Source organism: Phycodurus eques, chromosome 19, assembly GCF_024500275.1.
Source record: "Phycodurus eques isolate BA_2022a chromosome 19, UOR_Pequ_1.1, whole genome shotgun sequence".
Lineage (NCBI taxonomy): Eukaryota > Metazoa > Chordata > Actinopteri > Syngnathiformes > Syngnathidae > Phycodurus > Phycodurus eques.
This window is the reverse complement of record NC_084543.1, coordinates 16,495,551-16,511,587: the sequence shown is the minus strand read 5'-3', so window position 1 is coordinate 16,511,587 and position 16,037 is coordinate 16,495,551. Positions and strand designations below refer to the sequence as shown.

At 41.7% G+C, this 16,037-nt stretch overlaps 1 protein-coding gene across 11 annotated transcripts in view; it reads left to right on the top strand.

Moving 5' to 3' along the window:
- The window catches only part of llgl2 (LLGL scribble cell polarity complex component 2), a 142,317-nt gene that overhangs the window by 36,418 nt on the left and 89,862 nt on the right, over nucleotides 1-16,037 (top strand). For 10 of the 11 annotated variants that reach the window (XR_009767205.1, XR_009767203.1, XR_009767204.1 and 7 more), the window contains exons 6-11: nucleotides 4,362-4,520; nucleotides 7,821-7,983; nucleotides 8,085-8,214; nucleotides 8,310-8,364; nucleotides 10,251-10,405; nucleotides 10,613-10,824. Coding sequence is in view for 4 of the 11 variants with exons in the window: in XM_061663883.1 (XP_061519867.1) it covers nucleotides 4,362-4,520; nucleotides 7,821-7,983; nucleotides 8,085-8,214; nucleotides 8,310-8,364; nucleotides 10,251-10,405; nucleotides 10,613-10,824 (874 nt within the window). In the remaining 7 variants the exon portion in view is untranslated. Of the gene's footprint in view, nucleotides 1-551; nucleotides 2,414-4,361; nucleotides 4,521-7,820; nucleotides 7,984-8,084; nucleotides 8,215-8,309; nucleotides 8,365-10,250; nucleotides 10,406-10,612; nucleotides 10,825-16,037 lie in introns of those variants that run through there. The other variant, XR_009767206.1, reaches the window with a different exon arrangement.

The window sequence follows — 16,037 nt, the reverse complement described above, 5'->3', positions numbered from 1 at the left end:
GACTTGCTAAACATTAGGGAGTCTACCCCGGACTTTCTTTAACCTGACGTTCGCAAATCCGCTCAGTTTTTTTTCCCCGAATTACTCACCGGTGGGGCAGCTGCGGTATACGGCGATCCACCTCGCGAATCTACGCTGCATACCCAACAAAATGGATGAGCTTCATCTTCTGACAAAGACCAGTAAAGAATTCGGACGTTCCGCCGCCCTGTGCTTTACGGCGACACGGCTTTGTGAAGGCGTCCCTGATGGCGTTGTAATGCTTCCTGGCTTCCAACTACACCAGGCAGACTGCATCACGGAGTTATCGGGGAAAACAAAAGGTGGCGGTAGATGCTTCAATATCAACGAAAAATGGTTTACCGACGTCACAGTGCTCAGCACACACTGCAGCCCGGATTTGGAGTTGCTGTTTTTGAAGTTTAAGCCATTCTACTCGACGCGTTGAGTTCGCATCTTTCATTCTCGCCGGTGTTTACATTCCTCCTCAAGCTAACGAGTGCCGCACTGCTAACACGCACTGAACATGTAAACGAAATTTGAAAAAAAAAAAAAAAAAACAGACTCACCCCCTCATTATTCTTGGGGACATTAACACAGCTCAACCACAAACTCCCGAAATACATGCAGCACAACGACTGTCCTATCAGGGAAAATAACATTTTAGCCACTGCTATACTACACATACCGTGCTATACCTCTTAATTCACTTAATACCAACATACAGGAAAAACTTAAATGTGCGAAGCCTACGGTGAAAACAGTGAAAAAGTAGACCAACAAAGCAAAGATAGAACTTCAAAGCTTTTAGACTACACCGACTGGAGTGTCTTTGAAAATTCAGTTGGCAGCCTGGATGAATGTACGGACACTGTGACATCCTATATCAGTTTCTGTGAAGAGGTGTGTGTGCCAACAAAGTCATTTTGCATGTTCAATAACAACAATTTGTGGTTCACTGCCAAACTTAAGCAACTTCGCCAGGCTAAGAGGACGCTATCGAAGTGCGGATAGAGCCCTGTATAATTGCGCTAGAAACCAGTTGACTAAAGAAATTATGCAGTAAAGTTCGAAAAACAGTTCACCACTAACCACTCAAAATCAGACTGGCATGCATTACAATCGCTAACCAATTAAAGGCGACCATCCCCCCCAAGCTGAGAACAATAAAGTCTAGCTGATGACTTGAACACATTTTACTGCAGATTTGAAAAAAAAAACGCCACCCCCCACCCACCCAGCCGCATGACCGACCACCATCGCACCTCTGACAACTCCTCCTTCGTTGACCTTCCACGAACACAAGGTGAGACGCATCTTCAAAGAACAAGAGATCAACAAAGCAGCAGGCCCAGACCTTGTGTTCCCATCCTGCCTCAAAGTCTGCGCCGACCAGCTCGCTCCAGTCTTCACACAGATCTTCAATAGATCTCTGGAATTGTTTGAAGTACCATCCTGTTTAAAACGCTACAACATCATCCCAGTCACCAAGAAACCTGCAATCTCGGGTCTGAATGACGATAGGCCTGTCGCCCTGATATTTGTGGTCATGAAGTCCTTTGAACGCCTTGTGCAGGACTACCTCAAGCGCATAACAGGTCCCCTGCTGGACCCCCAAACTCCTCTTCTCCAGCTTAGCGTCTCACCTGCTACCTGCCAGTGGATTTACAGCTTCCTGACGGGCAGGACACAGGAGGTTAGGCTGGGGGACATCACATCATCTACACGCACCACCAGCACTGCGGCGCCCCAAGGTTGTGTCCTCTCTCCGCTGCTCTTCTCTCTCTACACGAACAACTGCACCTCAACGCACTCGGCTGTCAAACTCCTGAAGTTTGCAGACGACACCACAGTCATCAGCCTCATCAAAGACGGTGACAAGTCTGTGTATTGACAGGAAGTGGAGCAGCTGGAGCTGTGGTGCGGCCAACGCAACCTGGAGCTGAACACACTCAAGACTGTAGAGACTGATGATCGTGGACTTCAGAAGGCATCCTTCGCCAGAGCTGCCCCTCACGCTATTCAACTGCCCTGTGTCTACCATCGAGAGTTCCTGGGGAATTATAGTCTCTCAGGACCTGAAGTGGGAGATCAACATCAACTCCATCCTCAAAAAGGCCCAGCAGAGGATGTACTTCCTGCGGCTTCTGAGGAAGCACGGCCTGCCACAGGAGCTGTTGAGGAAGTTCTACCCAGCAGTCCTGTGTTCTTCCATCACAGTCTGATTTGGTTGCGGCTACAAAAAAGGACAAACTCCGACTGCAACGGACAATCAAAAGTGCTGAAAAGATTGTCGGTACCCCCCTACTGGCCCTTGATGACTTGCACGCTGCCAGAACTAAGACAAGAGCATGCAAAATCCTCTTGGACCCTCCACATCCTGGTCACCACCTCTTCCAGCTCCTTCCTTCAGGTAGGCGCTATCGAACAATGCGAACTAAAACAAGCAGACATTCCAATAGCTTCTTCCGTCTTGCCATTAACTTCTTGAACAGTTAACTTACAATTCCATTGCAACAAGCTGCCAGTTTTGACTTGAGATTGCTGTCACATCTCTGTCTGGCCTATTATGCATTACTCGTGCACTCACTGTAGTAGTCTCACCACTCTGCACTATTTGCATATCTGTTGTTGACCTATACTGGCCACTAATGTGCTTGAGTAGTATCTGCACCAGTCTCTGCGCTCTTTGCACAATGGTCATTGTGGACTATTGTTCTATTCGTCATTTTAATCTGCTCTAATTGCTAGAGGACTCTGCATCTTTTTGCACAATTGTCCCAAAAAACAAATAATAATTGTACTGGCGTTACCACATTACTGGTAACCTTTTATTACTCAGTGTTTTTTTTTTTAAATGTCATTTTATGTTTCAAAAATATTCTCTGTCAATTGACAGAATCCTATTGAGATGCTGTTGCATGACCTTAAAAAGGACATTTCATGCTCAAAAGCCCTCCAATGTGGCTGAATTACAACAATTCTGCAAAGATGAGTAGGCCAAAATTCCTCCACAGCGCTGTAAGTGAGTCCTTGCAAGTAATCGCAAACGCTTGATTGCATTTGTTGCTGCTAAGGGTGGCTCAACCAGTTTTTAGGTCTTGGGGGCAACCAGTTTTTTTTTATTCTCCCCCTTAATAATAAAAACCATTTAAAAACTGCATTTTGTGTTCACTTTTGTTGTCTTCGACTGACTTTTTTTTTATTGATGGCAAACATTTATGTGTGACAAACATGCAAAAAAATAAGAAATCAGGTAGGGGGCAAATGCTTTTTCACACCACTGTATTACACACTTTTATGTGTGGGTAGTGTATACAGTGGAGACTCTATAGAACTGACAAATAGGGGTGCGGGCTCGTCTGATATACAGTAGCCGATTGTCCGTTACATTGAAGCACTTTTTTAAATACTTTTTTTGTGCGCACCCATATTACTGTACAGTGCAAAATTGTTTGTAGGTTTTTTCGTGGCCTGAAATGCCTAGGACAGTACAAAGGTATGGTAAATAAATATAGAAAAAAAGCTTGAGAATCTTTGAAAGTTTCACATTTGTGTGCTTGGTCATGGTGACATTGTTGACGTACAGTACTCCATAACAGGCGAGTCACTTTCATGAGCTGCGAGGAATTGGTGTCCTTTCGACTTCCAAATCCGTTGCCAGAGGTGTGGTTGTGGTCGCGGGTGCGGCCGGGTGGGTGTGTGGAGTGAAACCGTCCTTTTTAAATCTGCAATAGAAGGTATTCAAGTCGTTGGCTAGTGTGCTATTGTTCTCAGCTTGGGGGGATCGTCGCTTGTAATTAGTCAGCGATTGGAATGCACGGCAGACTGATTTTGAGTCGTTCGCGCTAAACTGTTTTTCCAACTTTGCTGCATAGATCCTCTTTGCAATGTTAATTTCTTTAGTCAGCTGGTTTCTAGGAAAAAAAAAAAAAACAAAAAAAAAAAACGTTTATTTACGTTCTGGACTCCAGAGACTTGTTTGTATTCCTCAGAATTAACACCGCCTCCATGTCGCTCTCTCTCTCTCGCTATGTACAATAGGCAATAGATACAGTATATCTATCATAGCATTTTTTTCTTTATATCTGTGACCCAGAAATACGTCCATCCCATTCTTTGCCTACATTGTGCCAGAGCACCAGTAAACAGCAGCGGCCAATTCTGGAACTAACAGACTTTGTCAAAGGCAGTTTAAGTGACAAATGGAAACCGTTTTATCCGAGATCCGTTATATCGGGGTTCCACTGAATATTTAAACAATTTGAATGTCAAAAAGACCACTTTGGGACACTTTGCATCAGGTTGTGAAAGCCTTGCATCTTAACTTTATTTAATCTGTCACCTTAACTTCTCCCTAGTGCCCCACCAAGTGTGACCAGAGTGACAGCAGTCTTGGCCCACTCTTCTGGGGAGCTGTTGCTGCTGGGAACTGAGGGGGGGCATGTCTTTATTGTTCAGGTCCCTGGCTTCAGAGAGCTCGAAGAGAGGAACATCAGCCTTGCTGAAGTTGCCAACAGGTAGGAAAACACATGGCTGGAAAAATTCTACCTTTACAAATATAACAATGCTCAATATTAAGAGAGACTGTGATTTGGTCATATACAATAAATCGTAGTGTACATGTTATGGTATAGTAAAAACAAAAATTAAGCTGCAAGCAGCGCCCATCAGTTTAGGATACCAGGTTCAGATTGGGGTTCATTGAAAAAAAAATAAAATAAAATTCCTGACAGGAACCCTTGAACTTGGCCAAAATGGCTTCTTCAAGCCAAAATTAACTCCTTTCTGTTTAATTTCATTCATAAGTTATTGAAAAATTTCCAAGCGTCCTGTTATGAAGGACATTAGGGCAAGGACTTTGGTAAACTCTGCAGATTACTATATGCCCTTGTGAGTCACAGTCTTTTGACTTTTCACTTGGGGCAAGTTAAATAAAATACACCATGGTTTTTGTGGTTGCTGGCTTCTCCCAAATTATCGGAAGTGATCGATTTACAGTGGCTGAAATAAGTATTTAACACAACACCATTTTTTCACTACATATATTTCCAAAGGTGCTATTGAAAATTTCACCAAATGTTGGGAACAACCCAAGTAACCCATAAACACATAGAAAGTAGAAGAGAATTAACTCAGAAATTAAGTTGTGTGTAATGTGAAATGACACAGGGAAAAAGTATTGAACACTTCAACTGGTATTTATTTAATACTTTGTACAAAAGCCTTTGTTTGCAATGACAGGTTCAAGACGCCTCCTGTATGGAGAAACTACTCGCATGCATTGCTCTGGTGTGATTTTGGCCCATTCCTCCACACAAGCAGCCTTCAAATCTTGGACCTTGAGTTTCAGTTCTTTCCATAGATTTTTGATTGGATTCAAGTGAGGTGACTGGCTGGGCCATTTTAGCAGCTTTATTTTTTTTCTTTGAAACCAATTGAGAGTTTCCATGGCAGTATGTTTTGGATCATTATCCTGCTGAAATGTCCACCCTCATTTCTTTTTCATCATCTTTGTAGATGGCAGCAGATTTTTGTCAAGAATGTCTCTGTAGATTTGCCCATTCATTCTTCCTTTAATAATGTGTAGTTTACCAGTACCATTTGGTGAAAAGCAGCCCCACACCATCATGTTCCTACCTCCAAACTTCACTATTGGTATGATGTTTTGAGGGTCTCCTCCAGACGTGGTGTGCATTATGGCATCCAAAGAGTTAAATTTTGCTCTCATCAGGCCAGACTATATTCTCCCAGTATTTAACTGGCTTGTCCAAATGTTGTTCAGCAAACTTTAAACGAACTTTGACATGCTTTTTTGTTTTCAGCAATGGGGTCTTGCGTGGTAGCGTGCATACAGGCCATGTCGGTGGAGTGCATTACTCACTGTTTTCCTTGTGACAACAGTACCTGCTAATTCCAGGTCTTTTTGAAGCTCTCCACAGGTGGTCCTTGGCTCTTGGAGAAGTCTTCTGATTATTCTTTGCACTCCTCTGTCATAAATCTTGCGAGGAGCACCTGATCGAGGCAAATATATGGTGGTATGATTGGTTTTCCACGTACGTATTATGGCCCCAACTGTGCTCACTGGAACATTCAGGAGCTTAGATTTGCGCCTGTAACCAGTGCCATCGTTATATTTTGCAACAATTAGTATGCGATGATCGTGAAGACAGGTCTTTGGTCTTACCCATCATGAGATCTGTCTTGACTCAGACCTTGGCAATGAGACCGTTTTGTAGGCCATCCATTAGGACGGAACCAGCTGATATTCATTTGCACTGTCTTTGATTACACTGGGGAACAATTTAAAAAAAAAAAAAAAAAAAAAATTATGTTGAGTTAGATTTTTATGCTGATTAAAAATAAAATTGGCATGCTAATTCCAAAATTGCAGTAATTTTTTTTCTTGCGCGTCAAGTTTTTTTCTCCACAGCTTACCCTCCAGATAAGCAAAATTCCACTGATTAGCTGGAGTAAGACATTGCCAGCTGATTACGATTGGACTCATCGACCGCTATATGGCAACTTGTTCGTGCAGTCACAATTAAGTGCGGTGAGAGGTGTGTGCAGCTCCCAACATGTCAGTACTATCAAGAGCTACAAACAGAAAGCTATCATAGTAGGAATTAAGAGGATTTGTGCTGGCTTTTTGCTTAACCTTGTAACCATGGGCATACTGTTGTAAGTTCTATTTCATTTTATGCCGTTTTTTTTCCCAAAGCTTGTAACTTTTCCATCTTAGTGTTTTATTTACATAGGTATATATTTGTTTCACTTTTTTCAAAAACCTGACCTTACAAAGAAAAACTGAGATCAGTTTTGGATTCCACACCCAAAAATTAGTTGAAAACAGGTGTCAGACCTAACTCAACAAAAATTGTGTTCCCCAGTGTTATCAATATATTTTAGGTGTTGTCTTGGTTTTCCATGTCTTTGTGCACCTCCCTTTCTTCATCTGTTCAATACCTTTTCCCTGTGTAATTTCACATTGTTACACACAACTTAACTTCTACTTTCTTTGTATGTATGGATTACTTGGGTTGTTCCCAACATCTGGTGAAATTTTCATGTCAATAGCAACTTTGGAAATATATTTAGAGAGAAAAATGGTGACGTGTTAAATACTTATTTCAGCCACTGTATTTTCTGTACCTCGGTAATATGTTAGCCTCTTCCACTAACAAAGAGCAAAACCCTCTTAAATACAAAATACCAGCTGTTGGGATGTTTCGGGTGCGCAACCGCGAAGAAAAGCTGGGCTTTGGGTCCTCCTCACTTTTTATAATCAAGTTGGCGCCATTGATGGATACAAACGCCTCACTACTTGAAGTCACCAGAAAATCATCAGCGTTTTCATCGGTAAATGTATGTATGTAAATGTATTTCATCGGTTCCATGCATGTGCATTATACATCAACAATGTTAAGTGAAGTTGTGCTGTGTATGATATGGGCAACATTTTATGTCCCGATTAGTTTCACATCCTGATAACAAAAAGCCATGTTTTTTTTATTTAACTCACCGTGTGTGAACAGTCGAGAATTCATGGTCCATGACGGCGTATTGCCAGCAACTGCTTTAAAACTTGGAAATAAAATGTTTGGTTTTGTTTAACTCACTCGAAATCCCCTTGTGTATCACCTGGTGCACGTGCTCTGGCCCTAAAAAAAATTATCAATTTAATATAAATTAAATTAAATATAAAGTAACATTCCTGACAACGTCAATCAAAAGAGGATTATTATCTTTGTGTGGGGGTGGTGGTGTTGGAGGTGGGGTTTCTTTATTTGTGTAAAGAAACACATCTTCATCTCTTTCAGTGTACCAGATGATTATGTAGGGCATAGAAGTTTAGAACATGTTGAAGCCCTACAGGAGAACCCGGCTAACCCAAATCACGTTGCTATTGGTTATGGACGAGGTCTTATTGTCATCTGGGATCTTGAGAAACGGTGTGCTATCCAGCACTTTCCGGCTACTCAGGTAGGAAGAAATGACATGAAAATCAATAAAATTCCCACCGATTCCTAGATCAGTGCAATAATCCTGATATTTGTTTTTTTGCAATGTCCACCCTACCACAGCAACTGGAAAGTGTGTGGTGGACAGAGGACAGAGGTTACATTCTTAGTTCCCACAGTGATGGAAGCTATTGTCGTTGGACATTTGGGGACGAGGATGGAAATGAGGTGGAGAAATCAGATATTCCTTATGGTAAGGATGATGCTTGTTCACTTTCCTAAACTGTTGGACAAGAAACACGTTTTCCTGGAGGGGGGTGAATGACTTTTCTTCTCTCTTTCTCCCAGGACATTTCCCATGCAAAGCGATTTCTAAAATAATTCAGCTGCAAACAAAGGAGGGGTATGTTATCTTTAGTTTGAATTAACTCTTAATTAACGCTTTTTAAATACTTTGTCACCTGCTTGTTTTTTGAAATGCTTTATATTTTAATGTTTACTGATGGATGATATGCATGGAATGTACCTTTTGTCAAGCGTATACAAAGAAACAGATGTTTTGGACCATTTGCTTAAAGGAAACATACATATTGTTCACAATTTAAAGCCATTCCCATGTGTCTTAGTCCCACCATACACCAAGCACCGCGGCTGAATGTGACTGAATTTGACGATCCTGAGATAAATACAGTTGGGGACAGTGTTGTACCTGAACGAGTTCAGTGAAGGAAAGTTCATGAACTAGTTCATATTTTTGACTAACGTGAACTGGGTTTAGTTATTTTCTACCTGATGAACGTTATTGAGAATGCGCTCATTCTGGAGTCTGTGAACGGTTTTTGAACTTAAGTTAATTTACCATCAAGAGTGCCAGGTTTTGTTATTGAGACTTCCAAGACAAAGCCGGCTGAACACACTGTATACTATAGGGACTTCCAGGACAAAACCCGGCTGAACACGCTATACAAGCCTTTATATGTCAGGGGGAAAAAACATTTCGTACTTGGCAACCCTTAAGTGCGGCCACGGGCGCTATTCATGTTTACATCGCGAGTGCGCGGGGTGTGTTCAGGGACACTGCGTCAATAGGAGTGAGTGTGCTCTTTGGCACGTACAGTAATTGTAAAATTGATTACTAGGAAAATTATTTGTATCACAATGCTTTAGTTAAAACACTGTACTTATCACACTGTCAGAATATGGAATGTTTTTGTTTTTTATAAGAATAGATGAGATAAAATATTTTGTGAATATAGTCAGCCAGAGCTGGGAGAAATGCAGTTAAGTTCCTTTCATCGTTCCTGTCATACTGTTTTTTTTCATTTTATTTTTTAAAATTGTTTGCTCATTAAGGACAAAAGCCCTGTTTTTGTTGTAATTACTCATTTTAAAGACATTTCAAGCAACAACTTTTTCCTCATGTTTTTGAGATTGTGGGGTGAAAGCTGCAGTTGGCTACTAGTGTGGACTGAATGGGTGGCAACAATGGGGAAATGAAATGTCAGTATTTTGTGGGTAATGGCCCGTCAGCAACATATTGGGGTGAGGGGAGAACTATGAAGTACTGTAGTTCGTTTTTTGAACGATGAACTTAGTAAAACATTTTTAATTATGAACTTAACTAGTTCATTTTTGGAACAGTGAACTGAACTTTAACTCATTTTCATAGAAAGTGAGCTTTCCCAACACTGGTTGGCAACTCACACGCACACCAGACAACAACTGAGTGTTCAGATCAGAAAACACCATTTTAAGGCTCCACATATACTACTGCATTATACTATATTGAACCACCAACATGACATTTTTGTGAAGTAAGACAGGGATTGTCCTGGCTTCTGTAGCTATATTATAATAATACAAAGAAAGGAAACCGGTGAGAAATAAAGGAGAGCGTGTGGATATTTGAAAGGCTCTTTGGCAATGATCGCCCCATTTATTGACTGCCCCTATTTAGTGCGCGGAGCCTGGTTTCTGTGGCGCATGCACATTGACGAACACACACATACCCTAAAGCCACACCGCATCGGCAACTTTATCGTTTAAAGCTTATCAGAAGCTAAGGCTGCAGATTCAACCAGCTACATTTGCGATCAGAAGAATTGTCTTTTGAAAAAATAAGTTTGGGATCACTGCACATTCTCTCCAAAATTAAAGTATATTAATTACCCCATGAAATACTGTTGTGCGTCCTTGGGACATTTAAAATGCGCTCAAGTTATTAAGTATCAAGTTATTCCTATTGATTTCTGGATTGATTGATTGACCCGTGTGTTAACATGTTTATAGGACACCATTCCTCATCTTCAGTGGTGGCATGCCCAGAGCCAGCTTTGGGGACAGGCACTGCATTACTGTCATCCATAATAAAACACATGTCGCCTTGGACTTCACCTCCAGGATCATTGACTTCTTCGTCATCAAAGATGGACAACTGCATAGTGGTAGGTAGCATACAAAAACACCCGGTTTCCGAATTTTAACTAATTTGAAGATTTCATACATGATCATGACAGACAGTTTTGCTAAGAGAGTGTTTAATATTAAACTTGTCTTCAACCGTGTCAACTATTCATCCGTGTTAGTATTTATTTTGTCTGCAAATTAACTGCATTTAATTCCTATCATCACTTGTCATGTCACTTGCCCAGGGGATCCGAGCACATTAGTGGTCTTGGTTGAAGAGGAGTTGGTAGCGATTGACCTGAAGGAAGAGGGATGGCCAGTCATTCAGACACCTTACCTGGTTCCACTCCACAGTTCAGCAATCACCTGCTCTCACCATGTCTCTGCTATCCCTCTCAAACTGTGGGAGAGAATTCTTGCTGCTGGAGAGCTACAGAAGACAAGTTACTCAAAAAAGGTACAATCAATTCTACCCAATCCATTTTTTATCAGAGCAAAAAATAAAATAAAATATGAATGTGCAAGTTTAGATATTGTCCAACAATGTAACAATATATAATAATAATATAACAATAAAAATACAATCTTTATAAAACTAATTTAGGCAAATTCAGTGTTCTTACCATTTTGTTTAGCTCACCATGAATGTGGAAAATGAACAAGGGATCTCTACAGTGGACATGGAAGGTGTACACCCTTGTTCGGATTCCACGTTTTTGTGACCTAAAAAAACAAGACCAATAAATAATTTCAAAACGTATTCCACCATTAATGTGACCTATAAGATGTACAACTCAATCCGCAAAAAATAGAAATCTTTTAGGGGTGAAAGTAAAAATAAATAACTGCGATAATATGGTTGCAAAAGTGTGCACACCCTAATAACTGGGGATTTGGCTGTGTTTAGAATTTAACCACATTCAAACTATCTAATGGGAAATTGGAGTTAGCACACACCTCCCGCCATTTAAAGCCAGGCTTGTGCTATAAAGCAAAAAAATGTAAACAAAAGCCTCCTAGAACATCTCAACTTTATTTGGGGTTAATCAGAGGCACTGTAAATGTTGGCAGGTGTGTGTTGATGCCCATTTCACATGAGTTTGAAATAGGTGTGTATTTCCATCCATCCATCCATCCATCCATTTTCTATACGGTTTATGCTCGCTAGGGTCGCGGGCGTGCTGGCGCCTATCTCAGCTGACTCTGGGCGAGGGGCGGGATATACCCTGAACTGGTCGCCAGCCAATTGCAGGGCACACAATGACAAACAATCATTCACACTCACATTCACGGCTACGGATAATTTAGAGTCTTCAATTAACCTACCCTGCATGTTTCTGGAATGTGGGAGGAAACTGCAGCTGATGTGCTCATCAGTCGGCAACCGTGCCGCCAAGGTGTGTGTTTCCCTCATCCAAAAGATTTACTTTTTTTAAAATTATTTTTTAATTCCGTTGAATAGCTAATCGGTCGCATTAATGATGAAAAAAAGTATTTATCTTGGCCTGAATTTCTTATATCACAGAAAACATTGGATTAGGGGTGTGTAGACTTTTTATATCCAGTGTCAGATGTGGGAAATAACGAAGTACTCGTACTGTTACTACATTTAAGTAGGGTAGTTAACTGTACTTAAGTACTTGGAGCTGCCAAATATTACAGAATGTCCGTATTTTGTTACGGAAATCACTGAACGTTGACTTGTTACGGATATTTAAAAAAAAAAAAAATATCCAGCATCTGAAATTACCGGCGCGTCCACATTGAATAGCTATTTGGTGCACGCCATTTTATTACGCCCCCGGTTGAGCAGCCACGGAGGAAAAAAAACCTCTTTGCGTCAGGTGTCAATGCATTGTAAGTCACTGTTCATCGCCTCCATGGTAGCAAATAAGCTACACCTCTTACCATGCTTCTTACAAAAGTGTCAGGAAAGCAGGATGAGGAGTGGATAGGCGAAGAGTATGTCAAAGCCATGCTAATTGCTAGCAGTCGCAAAACATTGAAGTGATTTGGTGAAACACTTGTCACAGGTCTGGCTGGAACAGCGTTTTCACTGAGCGTAACCAACTTTGAACAACAAAATAACAGGCCAATTAATACGTTTAGAGATATATATATATAAAATAATACACGTCCACACAGGGTCTGAACCGGAAAGGAATTAGTACGTCACTGCACACCTCACTTCAGAATGTGGGCACGTTAAAAGTGTATTATTATTATTATTATTATTATTAATAATACATATTTGTCATATAAAATAAGAGCACCTTTTTTAGTCCCACAATGGGGGAATTTGAATCGTTTCAGCAGCGATTGTGGATATCGGAAATATCACTATGTAAATAAATATAAATAGCATGCAAGAGAAGACGTAATTACATTTCCTCTTCCCACATGTGGCCATTACACAAAAAATAAACCAAAATTATTGTCCATACAAAAGCAATGGTACTTGTTTGCAAAATAGTGCTCTGTTTTAATTTTGACATTTGAGATCTGGGCGGCACGGTGGCCGACTGGTTAGCCTCACAGTTCTGAGGACCCGGGTTCAATCCCCAGCCCCGACTGTGTGGAGTTTGCATGTTCTCCCGGTACCTGCGTGGGTTTTCTCCGGGCACTCCGGTTTCCTCCCACATCCCAAAAACATGCATTAATTGGAGACTCTAAATTGCCCGTAGGCATGACTGTGAGTGCGAATGGTTGTCTGTTTGTATGTGCCCTGCGATTGGCTGGCAACCAGTTCAGGGTGTACCCCGCCTCCTGCCCGATGACAGCTGGCATAGGCTCCAGCGCGCCCGCGACCCTAGTGAGGATAAGCGGCTCAGAAAATGGATGGATGGATTTGAGATCTGATTAATCTGGTTTAATAGACTTGATATATATGTATTTATTTATTTATTACTAGGGTTGAAAACAGAATTGGCAAAGGCGAATTATTCCACAGACATTTTTGGTATGTTTTTTGAAGATGGAACATTGAGATCTCATATACTGATACTGGTACAAGGTTGATGTAAACATTAAATGACAAACATTGAAGCCATAATTTATTATTACGATTATCTAATGTCACACAGAAATCTTCTTCTCTTCCTTTCGGCTTGTGCCGCTAGGGGTCGCCACAGCGTGTCATCCTTTTCCATGTAAGCCTGTCTTCTGCACCCTCCTCTCTCACACCAACTGCCCTTATGTCTTCGCTCACTACATCCATGAACCTTCTCTTTGGTCTTCTTCTCGCTCTCTTGCCTGGCAGCTCCATACTCATCACCCTTCTACCAATATACTCACTCTCTCTCTCCTGGATGTGTCCAAACCATCGAAGTCTGCTCTCTCAAACTTTGTCTCCAAAATATCTAACTTCAGCTGTCCCTCTGATGAGCTCATTTCTAATTTTATCCAACCTGTGGTACTCTTTCTAGGCATGAAACCATACGGTTACTCGCAAATACTCACTTGTGTCTGGCCTCCACTACTCTTTCCCTTAACTTCATTGTGTGGCTCATCAACTTTATTCCTCTATAGTTCCCACAGCTCTGCACATCACCTCTTTTCTTAAAAATTGGCACCAGCACACCTTTCCTTCATTCCTCAGGCCTCTTCTCACCCGCTAGAATTCTGTTGAACAAGCTGGTCAAAAACTCCATAGCCACCTCTCCAAGATGCTTCCATACCTCCACAGGTATGTCATCAGCACCAACTGCCTTTCCATTTTTCATCCTCTTTAGTGCCCTTCTAACTTCCCCCTTACTAATCATTGCTACTTCCTGGTCCACCACACTTGCCTCTTCTACTCTTCTTTCTCTCTGATTTTCCTCATTCATAAACTCATCAAACTATTCTATCCAGCATGCTGCTGGCGCCCCGGTCAACACATTTCCATCTCTATCCTTAATCACCCTAATCTGCTGCACATCCTTCCCATCTCTATCCCTCTGTCTGGCCAACCTGTATAGATATTTTTCTCCTTCTTTAGTGTACAACCCGACATACATGTCATCATATGCCTCTTGTTTGGCCTTTGCTAACCTCTACCTTCGCCCTACGTTGCATCTCCATGTGTTCCTTTCCCCTCTCCTCAGTCCTCTCAGTGTCCCACTTCCTCTTAGCTAACCTCTTTCCTTGTATGATTTCCTGTACTTTGAGGTTCCACCACCAAGTCTCCTTCTCCAGTGTCCTACCAGAAGATACACCAAGTACTCTCCTGCCTGTTTCTCTGATCACCTTGGCAGTCTTCTGGGAAGTTCCTCCTGTCCACCTCTCCCGAAAAGGCGCACAACACTCTTCCTTTCTCAGCTTCCATCACATGGTTCTCTCCTCAGCCTTTGTCTTCTTAATCTTCCTCCCCACCATCAGAGTCATCTTACACACCACCATCTGAGCCACACTCTCCCCGACCACTACATTACAGTCAGTAACCTTCAGATTACATCGTCTGCACAAGACGTAATCCACCTGCGTGCTTCTCCCTCCGCTCTTGTAGGTCACCCTATGTTCCTGCCTCTTCTGGAAGAAAGTGTTCACTACAGCCATTTCCATCCTTTTTGCAAAGTCTACCACCATCTGTCCCTCTTGGTTCCTTACCCAGATGCCGAATTTACCCATAATTTCTTCATCACCCCCATTTCCTTCACCAACATGTCAATTAAAATCTGCACCAATCACAACTCTCTCTCTGTGTCTGGGATGCTCAGAACTACTTTGTCCAGCTCCTTCCAGAATTCCTCTTTCGCCTCTAGGTCACATCCTACCTGTGGGGCATAGCCACTAATTACATTATACAAAACACCCTCAATTTCAGGTTTCAGCTTAATCACTCAATCTGATACTCTTTTCACCTCCAAGACATTCTTGGCTAAAATCATCCCTACTCCATTTCTCTTCCCATCTCCACCATAGTTAAATAATTTCAACCCCTGCCCCTAAGCTTCTGGCCTTTCCACCTCGTCTCCTAGACACACAATATATCAACCTTTCTCCTAATCATCATGTCAACAAACTGCTGAGCTTTTCCTGTCATAGCCCCAACATTCAAAGTCCCCACATTCAGTTCTAGGCTCTGTGCTTTCCTCTTCTTTTTCTGTCGAAGAACCGGATTTCCACCTCTCGTTTGTCTTCGACCCAAAGGAGCTGAATTTCCACCGGCGCCCTGTAGGATAACGGCGCCGGTGGCGGACGTTGTTAACCCGGGCCACGACCGATCCGATATGGAATTCTTTGGATGAACGCTCATATTTGTTTGGCAAAGTTTTAAGCCGGATGCCCTTCCTGACGCAACCCTCTGCATTTATCCAGGCTTCTGACCGGCCTACAGTTTGGACTGGCTTGTGCCCCCCATAGGACTGCATTTACTGTCACACAGAAATGTTCTTGACAAAATATTGAAAATAATGAAAATTTGGACAAATTGTTCTGAAAGTAAAATTTTATAGGTTGGCAGCACTGCTCTAGTACTATTGCATATTGCTGTTCATATAAAGTAATGGTTATATCAGATAATAGGGAAGTAGAGAGGGCAAGGAGTAAATAAGTTTTTACTTACCTTTTTTGGGTATGGATGATTTTCCTCGTTTTTAAAAAATAATTTTCATACATGTGTCAGTTTCATTCACTGAATTCTTTATTTCATACAAGTTTCACACGTCCGTACATACAGTACATGTGTTC